A 16,158-nucleotide genomic window follows, 5' to 3' on the forward strand; every position below is an offset into this window, starting at 1 on the left:
ATTTACATATAAAAGAAAAGAAGAAGGGAAAACTAAATTTTCACATACCTTTCAGACAAAACTTAGAAAAGCAAGATAATGGCTTTAAAATTGTCATGAATTGGGTCCCTCCTTTTGAATTTTGTTATTAACCATAACAAACAATCACAAAAATAATAATTATAAATTAAACAGAATATTCGTTTTAATGTTATTATTTATTTTTCGAAATACATCCTTAATTTTTAATTACTACAACTAAGTTACTACTTTAACTTTAGGTATTTATAATTTTATAAATAAATACCTGATGGCTCATGTATGTCTTTTCAAGCTGAAATACACTCACTAAATTATTTTATTATTAAAATACACAATCATGCTTTCACCTATTGTTTAAGTATAACAGACTTTGTTTATTATTAATATCTACAAACATCAGTTAAAAAGGTAAGGCGATTATGTATTATCATCTACTCAGTTTTACTTATTTCTATGAAACGCAAATAAATAACTAATTATTAGAAACGAGGAGATCAAAAATATCAAATCAAATAAATTTAGGCTTGGGGCCAACTTTTATTTTTTCAAGGCAAGTAATTATATGCTCTAAAATCGGCAATTAAATGCATTTAAATCTAATATTTTCAAAAACTGGCTCGCTACAAAGCATTTTTTGTGAATACTTTTGAATTTTATTTGAGATCAACGTAAAAGCTTTGTAGTAGCTTTTAATAATCGATCAAAAAATTAAGTTGTAGCGTAAATAGAAATAAGGTAAATTAAAGAAATTATACTTAACTTTTGACTAACTATCAGCTTGTACCCATTGATACCCAATAGTCAGTACAATTTTTAACTTAAACTAACTTTTTCTTATAGATTTAAGTCACGTATGCTTTTGTTAAATATATTACATACACTTTTATCGGTATCTGGAAGGGTTCCGTATTTTTCTACTTTTATTGATTCAACACCGTTTTATATTTTTGAGGAAATTTTGGAGTATGCAATAGCAAGATATAGAAAATGCTCGTAGTAAGTAGAAGAGGGAAAGGAAAAGTTGACGAACAGATAAGTATCGATGAAGGATTGGAGGTATAATCTAATATATGTCGACTCAACTGTTTGGGGTGGACTAGTATTTAAATATCAATGTCAAACATTCCATTGACTGAGATATAACTTCAACTGCCCCAAGTCAAAAAAGCAACACAACTAATTACATTTTTCTTGGGTTTCTTTTTCTATTCTCTCACACTTACTACAAAAAATTACGAAGAAAGTTCTTTCTCTTTCGTTTCTTCGGCTTCGTCCTCATCATTTTGTGACTTGGGATCAATCTTCGTACCTCTGCGATCCTTTTTCTGTTTCTTTCTTCTGTTTTGAAACCACATGGTCACCTGAGACGGCGTACTTTCGAGCTTCTGTGAAATTTCTGAACGACGTAGAGGACACGGATACGGATTCCGTGCGAATTCCTTTTCGAGTTCTTTCATTTGGTCCGGGGTGAAACGTTTTCGACCCTTTTTGGCCATGTAGGGACTGGCATCGAGGAGAAAATGGGTCATCGAATGCATACCTTGCAAATCAGGAAACCAATTACCTGCAAATAGACCCGGTTAGCAAATAAATTTACGTATTATCTAACAGTAACTTGTATTAACCTTTAACAATCACAACTAAACTAAGAAATTAGATACGTAATATTTACTTCTATAAATAGAAATATTTCTACGGTTCATACATACCTTATTGGGGTGTGAATATTACGTACAAAATACGACTAACGATAAATAAACACTTGGAAGATAATGCATTTAGGTAAATGAAGCTTTTCCAACAGGAAAGTAGAAGAAATTTCACTTTAATGGTAGAGAAACCTGCTAGATGCTCTTTACGGAAACTGGCTCTCTGTCAAGCTCATTGAAACTTTGGATTCTGCTAGTTCTCGATGTGTAGTAGTCTCAATGGGATCTAAGTCGTCATGATTTCGGACTAGGGATGCTAATGCACTCTGCAAAAGTGTAATACACTTCAACGTCGTACTTATGGGAAAAGTTGGTGTAGTCAGATGGGTAGTCAGACACCAATACAGAATCTACGGTTTATATTTTGGTAAGTTTATATTCAAGTTTTATATTCTGTGTTGATGTTTGAGTACACCTTTGAGTACACCAAGTTTCCCTATAAGTGCACTATGACGTTAAAGTGTACTACTCTTTTGCAGAGTGTATTACCATTCCTGGCCTGAAACCATGGCATATCCATAATATGAAAACACATCAACATATGCATGTACAGGGTAGCCCAAAAAGTACGAAACATGCTGATTGCAGCTAAACTGAAAGTTTAATAAAAAATTTTTCAAAAAAAAAAAATGTTCCCTGGTTGCTGCAAGATCGTCTGTATCATCCACATTTGATTTACTGTACACAGTATTCAAAAATAGAAAAAATAAAGTTTCGTTTCATCAATGGCAGCCATGTTAAATATGGCTCGAAATGAAAAAAGTTGTTCAGAATACCAAAACATGGGGCTATGCAGAAAATAATAACATGGCTGCCATTTAAACGAAACCTTATTTTTTTATTTTTGAACACTGCATACTAAATGAAATTTGGATAATAAAGACGATCCTGCAATAAAATAGGGAACAAGTTTTGTTTAAAAAATGTTTCGATTAAACTTTCAGTTTAGCCGCAATAGATATTTTGGGTACTTTTCGGGCCACCCTTAGAAGTCCTTACGGAAGGATGCAACCTTAAGGGGCTATGTATCAAAAAGATTAGTTTTTACGACTTGGCGCCCATTGAGACTTTTGATTTACACGTGGAAAACTACCAGAATCCAAAGTTTCAAAGAAAGACATTTTATTTAAGGATCTAGCGGAGTCCTTTGTCGTTCGAGATGCGCGCATTTAAATATGAAAAGGTAATAATAAAACGCAAACTTTAAATACTTCGTTAAGAATAGATACAGTAAATATTTCTTACGCTACAAAATAATACAATAACTTTGTAAAAACAACGTAATCACAATAAGTTTTAATTCAGTGTGGCAAGAAGTTCACTAAAACATTATTAGGAATTACATAATTAGGTAATTTTTAATTGATATTTTTTGTGAAGTCAAGCGGTTTATTTTTCATGTCGTCCTTGCTACTTCTTCGTTGTTTAACACGTCTGTTTTGAAACCAGATTTTAATCTGTTTCTCGGTTAATTTCAGTTCCGGGACCAATTGCCTCCTTCTTTCTAACACTGGATACGGGTTTATGGCGAACTCTTTTTCTAAACGTTGCAATTGGTCATCAGTGTATGGCACTCGACCTTTTGACATTTTTGAAATTTGTGATCTTTTCATGACATGTAATGTTAGATGTTTTGCGAGTTCCGATATACCTAAAAATGAAATATGTTAATAACAACATTATTTACATATAAAAGAAAAGAAGAAGGGAAAACTAAATTTTCACATACCTTTCAGACAAAACTNAAATACATGAAGCAAATTGCCTAAAACATAAAGATTCTTTTCTGGTTTCAATAAAATTGGATGACGTGTTGTTTTCTTTTTTGCCAAATGTTCTGGCGAAAATTCGAAAACAAAATCTTTTAGCAGAGCCTTAACAAGTTAAAATACAACCTCCTCAAGGTAAATAGTAAAAAGGATAGAAAGAAACAGGTAATTAGATTTTAAATTGCAGGACTTTTACTATACTCCGTAAGGTAAATTCATGGCACCTGCTTGTAAAACTGAATAACAAGTTAATATAATTAAGCAATTTTGTGAACTGTAAGTAAATGTAAAGTCATTCGGTTTTTGTGTTTCGCTTTGTAAGTGCAGCCGGATATGGTACACGGTATACTTGGCGTTTTTCCGCACTCGTACCGCTTATGCCTTTTTAGAGTGGCGAAAAGTTTGTAAAGTCGATCGCAACTATTGCATACGTAGCCTTCCATTGTTTTCGAATATCCTGTTATTATTTCCTTTGGTCGTCGTCCGCAAACGTAAGTGACGTGTCTGTTTAAAGCTCCCTTCGATTTGTACACTTTCTCGCAATTAGGACAAGGATGATCTGTGTACATTGTCCTTAAACGACCTGAAAATAAATACGCAAATCGTTGTTATATTTAATAACAACTCAAAACGAAATTACTTTGCAACTATTTTACATAAAAGTTCACACATTGGTTCACACATTGTAAATAATAAATAAAAACGCTTGCAACACCTTTGAATAAAACAATAAATATTAAAGAGTGCAGCGTGGTTATAAGTTAAATAAAAAAGAAACACACTTTTATTAGTTTATTGTAGCAGTATGGGTATTTTGGTCGGTATTTAGGAATTCAGTTGACGATAAAATTTTCTAAAAGTACCAAACAACAATCATCATATAACCGAACACATTATTGATTTGATTAAACAGCGATATTTTGAGATTAACTTCAATTCAGCGCTCTATTTTTGTTCAGTTACACACTGTTTTGTTTATACTGATAATAAAAGCAAGAAAGGTGTTTCTGGTAAAGTTATTGGCATATTGAAGCCAATAATCCAATATAGGTAACCAAAACCAGTATAATAATATTTCTACATTTTTATCTCAGAAAACATTCAACATCACTGTTTACAGTTAAAATGGAGGGCTCCATTCCCATCCCTAGTTGTATAATGGCATGCAGGGGTAAAATATTTTTTATGGAGTTGGATTAGAAATAAAAAAGTAACAAATTATTATGGCTTTATTTAATTTAAAATATTACATTACATCAAAAATATAATTGTAATATAAAATTTTCTTTTTTAGAAAAAATAGTGTAGATATACTGGCGCTCCTAAGTAAATGGCTTGCCAATTTGATGTTTCATTTTGATATGAGTAATGAGATTGTATTTTCTCTTAGTCCTGTATGTACAATTCGCACATTTAAAGCTTTTTTGCTTTCCACAATCCAGTCTGCGATGGGCGATTAAGGTACTTTTGTTTTTATATGATTTATTACATGACGAACAATAATACTTCTCGCCTGGTTTACCGGCAATTTCTGAAAATAAAAATACTGACTGATGAAACTAATAAAACTGGTCGGAATTATATCGTAGTCGCATCTTCTGTAAACTTACATCTGAGTTTTGATTATTGCTATTTGTGTCTACTTTTGTTAAAAGGATCAATCATTAATACTATTTAGTAATTATTTAGATGAGTTAATTAATGTTTAACAAGACCATTAATGGTATTTATTTCTTTAATTTAGCTATAGCATTACGGAGCGGTTGCGACTAGTTGTAAGTGTAGCCTACAAATATCGGGCATAGTTTAGTTTGTGGTGAATTAGTTTGGATTAGTTCGTGCACAATATGGCGATGACGTTAACCCAACCTCTCAATAATTTTGTAGTACACTTCGTTTACTTTCTACAGCGATGTGACCTTCAGTTTGACCGGCGCAAAGTAGAAAAGAACAGCACTAGGCCAGAAAAGGAAGGAGACAACTCACGGTCAAACTCTTAACCGGTGAAGAGCGTATAATCCGTACAGTACTGCACGGAAAAATTGACTATTTTATCCACTATAATTGCATTGCTCAAATGTGCTGTTATTGGTACCATTTACTATTAAAAATATCAACGAAATGTTCATTTATATTTGAAGACATATTAAAGGCTTTAACGCTTGTTTTTCGACTGGCACTACTATTCATGAAAAAGTATGTTTAATGAACATGAGTCGAAAGTATAATGAGCTTTTTTCTCCCTACCTACGATTTTGCCAGCGCGCATCCAAGATATTGGAAGGGGCACATCGCTATAGAAAGTAAATGAAGTATACCTACGTGTTATAATGCACGTAAATCGAATTAAATACAACAATATATAAGTATGCTCTTGAACAGAATTTTGTCGAAACCAAAGATGAGGAATGAAATTTTAAAATTATCTTAATTCTCACTAGGCCTCCAAAGCCTTTCTATCTTTAACCCTTTTACCGTAGATAGACGGCGAAGTGTCTATAAAGAAGTGACCGCTTCACCAAATATAGAAACCACTTTGAGTTAAATTTCACATAATTTATTTGTAAAGATCCTGAACGAATTCTGTAAAGGTTAATTCAATGTAGTTTCTAGACTCATTCGTTAACAAGATATTATGTGTGTTTTCTTATTAATTTCGCCAGTTTGATCCGGTGTTTATATATTTATATGATCTAACTAATCGTACGTTCTAACCAAGAACATACCGTTTCAAACGATTGATTTACGTATAATTAGTATAGAGTTCTTCTAGATTGTAAAATATTTAAAATTGATGTATGTAAAGTGCGTTTTTATTAAATTACTTCCTAGGTATAATAAGTTATTACATTCAATATTATGTGACTAGTATTACTGGAGGTACTGCGAACTATGTTGAGATTTTATGTGAATTGTTACACTGAACCTTCTTTTGGCAGAATAATTGCAATAGGGGCAGCTATATTGGGGTTGTTTGCCGCATTCCAGTTTTTCATGGCGCTGGAGAGTTCTGTAGTTTTTGTAACATTTTCCGCATCTTGTACACGAAAACGGGCGAACGATATAACCTAAAATAATGCCGTGTTAATTCATTCTAATTAAGTATAACACGAAAATGTGCAGTAATGGTTTGACAAATTAATTAACTGATTTATAATATGACGCATGCAATTTTCTTCTAGTGCTTTTCAAACATCTACAGGTAAAAAATTGACTATTTAATACAAAATATCTTTGGCTACCTACCCTACATTCAATTACACTTTTGGCTTTGCTATTCTGTGAAGTTATTCAATAACTACATCAATGAAACACTTACTAATTAATTATTCGTGTTAAAATTCTGGGACCTGGTACCAAGAATGCGCAGTTTTATATTTTTAAAGTCACCACTCTACTTCAAATACATAAAAATAAGAGTAAAACTTCAATCATATTTTAAAATACTCAAGGGGGAAGTGGATTCTTAAGAAAACAAAGTAAACACACATGTTTGAGATTCTAATTTCAATTGAAGTGACTTACATTTACGTCGACGAAGACGAAGAAGCGGTCGAGTGAATGGCATACAGGTAAAGCCGCGAGTACAGTTAGTATATTCTTTTGTGGAAAGTTTTCAAAGGACAAAAAAGTAATTCCATAACTATGTACCTACTATATATTTATTATAGGTAACTTTTTATTGACGCTCAAACACAGTAAAATATAGGACTAGTGGAAATTCACATATATAAATATATATATATGCTTATGTTTATACATATTATTGTATGTACTACAAGGAAAATTTTTCGAATTCACATAAATTTATTGTGTCCATACAATTTTCTCCTTTCCACATCGGATAGCGTGATATTTAAGGTGATGTTTATGGTAAAATTTTTTCCCACATGCGGGACACTGAAACCGTTTGGGTTTTCCGCATTCGTACGTCAGGTGTTTCGTTAAACTTCGGTTGTGAAGATACTGCCTACCACATTGCTTACAACAGTAATTGGTGACACCTAAAAAAAATTATACTGTAAAATATAGTATATATTTATAAGTACATACGTACAAAAAAACGAGACAGAAATGCAATCAAAATAACTGCGCACTTTACAGAGGGCGTTGGAAAAATCTTTGCGAAAAAACTACGAAAAGAAAACACTCACTTTGGGCTCTTAATGTGCATCCATTTTTTTTTTCTTTTCTCAAAATGAGCGATAACGCCCTAATAGTCCTACAAAGGGCAGTAAATACCCTAGGGTCTAAACTGTATAAGTGTAGAACTAGACCAGGCTCTAATACTAACCGCTGCAATAGCTTTTGTAGGTAAACCCCGAGTAATCATGTTTTAACTCAAAAAAAGGATAGGTCACACGAGTCTTATACTTTTTTTGAGTAGGTAAATTAAAGTATCTTCGGGGAGCGCTAGAAAATAATTGATTCTCAAAGTGGGCAGTATAGGAAAAAAGTTTGAGAATTTGTGATCTGTAAGAACCTCTTTATTTAATACAATACTGAAAAAGTTTTGAGTACATTTTTCATCTGTAAATAGAAAAGGATCCCTTTTCAACCAATTTTTAGATTATATTTATTATTTACATTCTCCTATAGGCGGTACCCTACCGTGCATTTGTTTCTAACACAAAATATTTTCACATTCGTATAAGAATTAAAAGAACGAATACATTTTGTTTACAATAAGAAACAAGCTGATTTTCATTATTTTGTTGTGGAGGGTGAAGATTAATTTTCTTTTTGATCCTTGATTTTTATATTATTATCTGACAGTTCTGTAATGCTTCATTGCCATGTGAGTGACTAAATCGTATCTTCTTTTACATTTATACGAGCAATCTGTACACTCAAATCTCTTTTGTTTTCCACAATCCAAGCTTTGATGACTTATGAGCGTACTTTTATTTTTATATGACTTGTTACAAGTGGGGCAATGAAACTTTTTACCACTCGTGACGGCGGTATCGTCTAAAATAATGGAAACACATTAACGAATTTATCAAAAACCAAAAAAGACATTTAATAAGGGTCGAAGCAACATTACCCCGAAAATGATTATACGTATGTATTATGTTTACGCATCCTTACAAGAGCTCTTCAAATAGTTATTTAAATGATAAATGGTAGGAATTAATCACCAACAACAAGAGCTAGAAGCATCCCGCTACCCATCAGGCAATTAAAAATTGGTCAATTAAGCAGTTCATTTACTGCAATCACGACATATAATAAAATGCCCGATGAGTTTAAATCGGCGACAAGGGTAGACCCCATTCGTAATAAAATGCGAAAGTAGATTATTGATAATATTTGAAAATATACATTCCATGCCTTGGAGTGCTTACCTACCCTTTGCTAGAATATATATTTATTTTTTGTTGTAAAGTTTGATTCTTGGGATACAAAATGTCAGTTTAAGTTTAGAGATAACTTGTTTTTGTATATTACCATTACACTATTATGTCTTCTACTAGCGGGAGTAATTGTATGTACATTAATATACTAGTACTAATATCTATGTATTCTGGTTAATTAAATAAATAAATGTAAATACCCTANGTGTGTGTGTGTGTGTGTGTGTGTGTGTGTGTGTGTGTGTGTGTGTGTGTGTGTGTGTGTGTGTGTGTGTGTGTGTGTGTGTGTGTGTGTGTGTGTGTGTGTGTGTGTGTGTGTGTGTGTGTGTGTGTGTGTGTGTGTGTGTGTGTGTGTGTGTGTGTGTGTGTGTGTGTGTGTGTGTGTGTGTGTGTGTGTGTGTGTGTGTGTGTGTGTGTGTGTGTGTGTGTGTGTGTGTGTGTGTGTGTGTGTGTGTGTGTGTGTGTGTGTGTGTGTGTGTGTGTGTGTGTGTGTGTGTGTGTGTGTGTGTGTGTGTGTGTGTGTGTGTGTGTGTGTGTGTGTGTGTGTGTGTGTGTGTGTGTGTGTGTGTGTGTGTGTGTGTGTGTGTGTGTGTGTGTGTGTGTGTGTGTGTGTGTGTGTGTGTGTGTGTGTGTGTGTGTGTGTGTGTGTGTGTGTGTGTGTGTGTGTGTGTGTGTGTGTGTGTGTGTGTGTGTGTGTGTGTGTGTGTGTGTGTGTGTGTGTGTGTGTGTGTGTGTGTGTGTGTGTGTGTGTGTGTGTGTGTGTGTGTGTGTGTGTGTGTGTGTGTGTGTGTGTGTGTGTGTGTGTGTGTGTGTGTGTGTGTGTGTGTGTGTGTGTGTGTGTGTGTGTGTGTGTGTGTGTGTGTGTGTGTGTGTGTGTGTGTGTGTGTGTGTGTGTGTGTGTGTGTGTGTGTGTGTGTGTGTGTGTGTGTGTGTGTGTGTGTGTGTGTGTGTGTGTGTGTGTGTGTGTGTGTGTGTGTGTGTGTGTGTGTGTGTGTGTGTGTGTGTGTGTGTGTGTGTGTGTGTGTGTGTGTGTGTGTGTGTGTGTGTGTGTGTGTGTGTGTGTGTGTGTGTGTGTGTGTGTGTGTGTGTGTGTGTGTGTGTGTGTGTGTGTGTGTGTGTGTGTGTGTGTGTGTGTGTGTGTGTGTGTGTGTGTGTGTGTGTGTGTGTGTGTGTGTGTGTGTGTGTGTGTGTGTGTGTGTGTGTGTGTGTGTGTAGGTGTGTAGGTGTGTAGGTGTGTATGTGTGAGTGTGTGTGGGTATGTGTGGGTGAGTGTGGGTGTGTGTGGGTGTGTGTGTGCGTGTGTGTGCGTGTGTGCGCGTGTGTGTGTGCGTGTGTGTGCGTGCGTGTGCGCGTGTGTGTGCGTGTGTGTGCGTGCGTGTGCGTGCGTGTGCGTGTGCGTGTGTAGGTACTACAATAAAGTATTTATTTGAAATAAGTACTTTCAAAATACGTATTTTGCATTTAGCATTTGAAATACAAAAGGGTAAAAGGGTAATCTATTTTGTATTTTACATTTGAAATATCAAATCAAAAAGTATTTGCATTTTGTATTTAAATACTTTTATTAAAAAATCATTCTGCACATCTCAAATCTGAAACCATCTCCGGTGTCCATACATAAACATTTACATGCGTCACATACGGAATAAAAAAATTGGTTTACATCAGCTACGTATAGGTACACTAAAAATAATTAGCTGGGTTTGTTTGCATCATTGCGAGCGTTTGTTCCTTTGTCAGCTTGTGAAATGTTGCATAATGTTGAACGAGATGGGTTTTATGCTTTGCATGATACTCGCACAACTTTACCATGCACCTGAACTGCGGTTCCACCCCACACTCGAATTTCCTGTGCCTCCACAATGACCTGTAAAATTTGTACTCCCGGAAGCATTTGTTACAAATAAACCTCTCGCCGTCACCTGAAAAACAACTAACAAAGTAAACAATTATACTTAATATTTAATTTAATTGTAATTTAAACATATTCAAAAGCTTGCTACTTCGGAATCGACAAAATAAAAAGTGCACAGAACTATTGCTTTATTTGAATAAATGCTAATACGTAAAACAATAAGGAACTTCAATAAGTATAACATTAAAAGGGATAAACTAGTGTCCGACCGAAAGTTCGGTTTCGGTTTCGGTCGAGTTTCGGCAAAAAAACGAGTTTCGGTTTAGTTTCGGTTTCGGCGGCAAGCCTGCCGAAACTACGACCGAAATCGAAACAGCGTTTGGGAGTTCTCGCGCTCTGCTCGGTCATGTTCGGCGCGATAAATTCCATCCAAGCGAAGTATACTACACTTACTCAAATAAACATCTGACCAATTTTAAGTATTTTTAAGGCGCAATTAAAGTATTTCCTTAAATGAGGGGTTGTTATGTTGATTTTGATTTGATTATCATTAAGTGAAAATGTCAAAGACTGCACAGCTATGTGATTTAAAGATAAAAAAATAAAACTGACTCAAAACATGATCCTTATAAGGAAGTTTCGGTTTCGGTTTCGGCCGAAACTTTGACCGTTGCCGAAATTCGGTTTCGGTCGTAAAAACCAGTTTCGGTCGGACACTAGGATAAACACATGGTTTTCCCTTGGCTACACAACTCAGTACAATTATAGATTTTGTGAATGGGTTGTCATATGTGGGTAAATGCGCTATGAATATTGTGTATTGATTACAACGAAACGAACTATTTTGTAGTAATATTATTGTAAAATAACATGGTAAAAGTTCATGAATTCACAAAGATATTTTTATGCTCACAGGAATCTTTGTCATTATAGGTGAAAAAGTGAAATTTGACTAGTAACTATTTGCTATCGATTAAATAAAAATAACACGAAAAAGTATCAGTCAATATGTCTTAACTAGGTAATGGCAAGCTGGAGGTTCTGACAATGAAACAGATTGACTGAAGTAATATTGATCAACAAAATAAGTACACAGTGTGTCCCAAAAATAACCGAACTTTAAATTTAAATCATACAGCATGCAGTGCCATCTATTGCAAATTTGCAGGATTAAAAAGATAACAGAAGGTCTCGAATCAAGGCAATGTTGATTACTTTTTATGATTCGAAGGGTATTGTCCACAAGGAATTTGTTCCAGAAGGTCGAACTGTTAATGGAGAATACCATTTAGGCCTTTTACATCTGTTGTGGAAAAGAATTGGTCGTGTTAGACCTGAATATCCAGCAGGAGTACAGCTGTTTTTATTGCATGATAATGCACCACCTCACAAGACCAAAAAAGTTAACGAATTTTTGATAAAAAAACGGATTTCTCTCATCAACCACCCTCCGTATTCGCCCGTTCTATCACCATCTGACTATTTTCTATTTCCAAAACTGAAAACCAAGATGAAATGAGCATTTTATGATGATAGCCCAGCCATTCAAGCAGCCGTAACCGAGGTGCTGAAGAATATTCCTATAAATGACATGTTGATCGTTCCAAACGTTCTATTGAGTCTAATGGAACCTATTTTGAATAAATAATAACTTTCAAAGATAATAATATAATGTGTATTTTATTCTATATCCAAAAAGTTCGGTTATTTTTGGGACACACTGTGTAAATTGCTCAAGTTTCCGATCATTTGTGAAGTTTAAGGAAAATTGTGGATCTGATGAATATTTTTCAGATGAACTTGCAAAATTTCCCTTGTTTTACACTTCCTGGGGCACAAGAAACATTGTATGGACACTTGTTTTCCGCATTCGAATTGCTCATGCAGATGCAGTTGGTGTCTATTGTAACATTTGCCGCACTTGAGGCAAATGTTTCTGCTGCTAATGTTGCATACTGCGTCGATTTGGTAACCTAAAAAGAAACATATTAATAACCCGAAATTAAAAAACAAACAAACTCTACGTTATCAGCGGTAGGTATCTTAGTGGCAGGAAATGTACAAAAGCGTGTATTGAAAGACTTTTGGTGTGAAATATTGTATTTTATTAAACCCTCAGATATACATATGCATGTTCGCAAAGTCAGCGAATCGCAACAGCACAAAATAATTTTAACAATTATGGTGAAAAACAATTTCATGTAGATTATTTGCATCAGCCTCATTAGCTTTACTAAAATCTCGTATATTTGGTTGAGAATGCATGATCTACTAATGCTCTTTCAGCATAATCATGCATTCGCCAATAAGCTCCATGACCACCGGGCATCCTAGGCACCTAAAATAATATTATTTAAAAATTATTTCGCAGAATAATAAATTTCTATTTAGGTCAGTGGTCAAATACACATTAACATATCTGAGTTTGTGAGTAAGAATAGCAGTAATACAAATAGGTAGGCCTTTGGGATCGATTGGTCTATCAATCACGAGCAATGGGTCAGAAGTATGTCAAGGTGGAGAGACGGGTGATCGTATTTACTGATCTTTATGATTTTTCTGTCACTTTCTACGTTTTTCCATAACTATTAGAGTACGTGTCCGCCGCCTTCACTATATTAAAAATTCGTAGATGTCCGGCGCCTCCATCATATTAAACTTTTTATTTATATCACCATCATCATCATCATCAGCATATAGTCGTTAGTCCTAAGACTGGTTGGATACGCACCTCCACTCTTTCCTATCCTTAGCTAATCTTCGAATTTCCCTAAAACTAGAACAGCCCACATCCTTAATTGTTTGCGAACAGTAATTTAATCTAGGTCAACCTTTACCCCTCCTAACTCCCGTTTATGCGTTTAATAGGCCTCTGACTAGACCATCATGCCTGAGATGGTGTCCTACCAACCTATCTCGCCTATTTCTTATTGACTTCTATACAGTCCTCTATTCTCTTATTCTTTCTAATATCTCTTCATTTCTAACCACCTCTATCTAGTACCGTATCCTCATCATTCGCCTGTAGCACCACATTTTGAACGCTTTTAGCCTTTTCTTTTCCGCCCCGTCCACCGTCCATATTTCGCACCCGTACAGCGCCGCGCTCCGAACATACACCTTAGACAATCTTTTTCGAATTTCTAAATTTACCGTTCGCGAGCATAGAATTATTGAAGGCGACTTAATAGGTACTACTCATAATAATAATTATTCAAGTAATATAATGGTATTTGCCAACCAACTAAGAATAAATGAAGATTGCTGTCCGTCTCACCACCCTGACTCACTTCTGCTCGCTTGGCGTTATTGATTAATCGATTAATCCCCAATGAATCAAACTGACCTTTATAAAACATTCCTTCTTAAAACTCAAAGTGTAACGTATATTGTTCTTCCATTTATCATTCGCAATACGATAATAAGGGTAACGATCGGCAATGAATTTATAAATTTCAGATAAAGGAAGTTGATGATTGGGCGACGTGATTAGAGCTTGAGTAATAAGTTGAACAAAAGTAAACGGAGGCTTCCTCAGTTGTTGTTGTCCCTTTAAAAAATGGCGATTGTTATTTAGTAACAACTTGTTCTGTCGATATTCAATTACCTTGTCGAAAAATAACGAATTATTAAATTCACCGCTTTTTAATGTAGCATCACCTGAAAGTAAATAACAAATAATAAATAATTAAATAAAAAACTTTTAAATTAACTTATGACTTATGTTTATTTTTCTTTGTTCATGCAGCTTAATTTTCTGTATTTCTTATTTATTGGTATTGTAGAAGTCGTAGTCGTTATTTGTAAGGAAAGTTAATAACAAACCAAAAGTTTTTAATTACCGTTTTATTTTTATTCAACTAAATGGACAAATAATTGATTAAGCCTAGCAATTGTAAGAAATGAAAATGTATAAAAAAAAAACAGTATTAGTCACTATAATTAACATTACTTAATTCTATGTTATGATTCATTGCCATATGAAATGTTAGTGATCTATGACGTTTAAATGTTGCGGTACAGCACTGGCAACTGATTTTGGGACTTTCCTCCAGACATGCCATCATATGCCGCGTAAGATGGTCCTTTCTTTTGCACAATTTACCACATCTGTTACACACGAAACCCAATTTTCGTATGTCGGCGTGTTGTTCATTCAAATGCCTTTTCAAATAGACTTCTCGTGCAAACGACTTGTGACACGTTTCACAAATAAATTTGGCAGTTATGTTTGAACTGGTACTACTTCGGCTACCTAAAATATGAGGAGAGTTAGAGGGTAGAAGAGTACATACGTACCTACATACTAACAAAACTTCAGAAAATACTTGACACGAAAATTTGGAACATCAAAAACACGCGGAGTAAAGAAAAGTTACCTCCCATCAGCACGCTAGAGCCGATACTGTTGATCGATATGCACACAATAGCGCAAAGAGATTTTTGTATCTTTTTCATAAACTAGGCAATAGCTACCGACATTAAGCTTAAGGGATTATTTATTGTACAAATATAAATAAAGAATTAAATAAAAAAGGACGTCATCATATGTATCAGGAGGAAATAGGGGACCACTGCTTAGTACTACAAATATAAATAAATGTAAACTGCATCAACAAAGCCAGCGAAGCGAAAAATATTTATTAAAAAATTAGACTACATAAAAATGTCGTAACACATGTTTATTTATAAATAATCTATAGTGATCCTAAAGCTAAAGTAAGTTAACATTTCAAAAGCGTATACTATTATTATCATGGAAAATGGATATTTTAATAATTGTTCGCAGGAATAACATTCACACGAAAACTTTTTTTTATCAGGCAGTACATGTAATATATAAGTAGGTAGTTTAAAACGACATGAGCGTTTAAATCCTGAGAGGTGGATTACAGGAATATTGAATGTTCATGTCATTTTTAAGTGCCCCTAATAAAGATACGGTATGGGGTATACTTTTGCACCAAAAATGAATTAAACTTAACAATTTATATTATAAAACAGACCGTCATGGAACTGTCAAGTTCAAATAGCATAAAAGGAAAACTTATTGCATGAAATTGTCTACAACTCTATTTCTGTATACACTAACTTTATCATTTTTTTTTCCTTCTAGGTTTTTAATGTGAAAAAAGTTAATGGCAAAATTCTGTAAATTGCTGTCTTCACATTTTTACCAAGTAGTTAAAAAACACATAGCAAACACCTAATACATAAGTAGCTGTTACATATGTCAGCGTAAAGTCTCTGTTGGAAGCTATACTTCGTTTATTTTCTGTAGCGATGTGACCTTCAGTTTGACCGGCGCAAAGTAGAAAAGAACAGCACTAGGCCAGGAAAGGAAGGAGACAACTCTCGGTCAAACTTTTAACCGGTGAAGAGCGTATCATCCGTACAGTACTGCACGGAAAAATTGACTATTTTATCCACTAAAATTGCATTGCTCA

At 34.5% G+C, this 16,158-nt stretch overlaps 2 protein-coding genes across 2 annotated transcripts; both read right to left on the bottom strand.

The window, feature by feature from the left end:
* Positions 1-1,253: 1,253 nt before the first annotated feature.
* On the bottom strand, positions 1,254-3,319 carry LOC108736865 (homeobox protein Hox-C8-like). Its single transcript, XM_018469451.1, has 2 exons — positions 3,145-3,319; positions 1,254-1,585 (listed from the first exon to the last, which is right to left on the bottom strand). The coding sequence occupies exons 1-2, from the start codon at positions 3,317-3,319 to the stop codon at positions 1,254-1,256; spliced, it is 507 nt and encodes a 168-aa protein (XP_018324953.1).
* Positions 3,320-11,354: 8,035 nt separating this feature from the next.
* Positions 11,355-14,775, bottom strand: LOC108736866 (fork head domain-containing protein FD4-like). Its single transcript, XM_018469452.1, has 4 exons — positions 14,733-14,775; positions 14,319-14,371; positions 14,058-14,261; positions 11,355-13,049 (listed from the first exon to the last, which is right to left on the bottom strand). The coding sequence occupies exons 1-4, from the start codon at positions 14,773-14,775 to the stop codon at positions 12,945-12,947; spliced, it is 405 nt and encodes a 134-aa protein (XP_018324954.1). The 3' UTR covers positions 11,355-12,944.
* Positions 14,776-16,158: the final 1,383 nt, after the last annotated feature.

This window comes from Agrilus planipennis, unplaced genomic scaffold, assembly GCF_000699045.2.
Source record: "Agrilus planipennis isolate EAB-ADULT unplaced genomic scaffold, Apla_2.0 scaffold106, whole genome shotgun sequence".
Taxonomy (NCBI): Eukaryota; Metazoa; Arthropoda; class Insecta; order Coleoptera; family Buprestidae; genus Agrilus; species Agrilus planipennis.

Bases quoted from the DNA above. Each gene is read 5' to 3' on its own strand.
- LOC108736865 (XM_018469451.1), bottom strand. From the start codon at position 3,319: ATGTCAAAAGGTCGAGTGCCATACACTGATGACCAATTGCAACGTTTA. The intron at 1,586-3,144 runs GTAGCAAGGACG...GTCTATTTGCAG, and splicing joins ACGTGTTAAACAACGAAGAA to GTAATTGGTTTCCTGATTTG.
- LOC108736866 (XM_018469452.1), bottom strand. From the start codon at position 14,775: ATGGCATGTCTGGAGGAAAGTCCCAAAATCAGTTGCCAGTGCT. The intron at 14,372-14,732 runs GTACCGCAACAT...ATTTACTTTCAG, and splicing joins CAAAATCAGTTGCCAGTGCT to GTGATGCTACATTAAAAAGC. The intron at 13,050-14,057 runs GTCAGTTTGATT...ATATTATTTTAG, and splicing joins AGAAGGAATGTTTTATAAAG to GTGCCTAGGATGCCCGGTGG.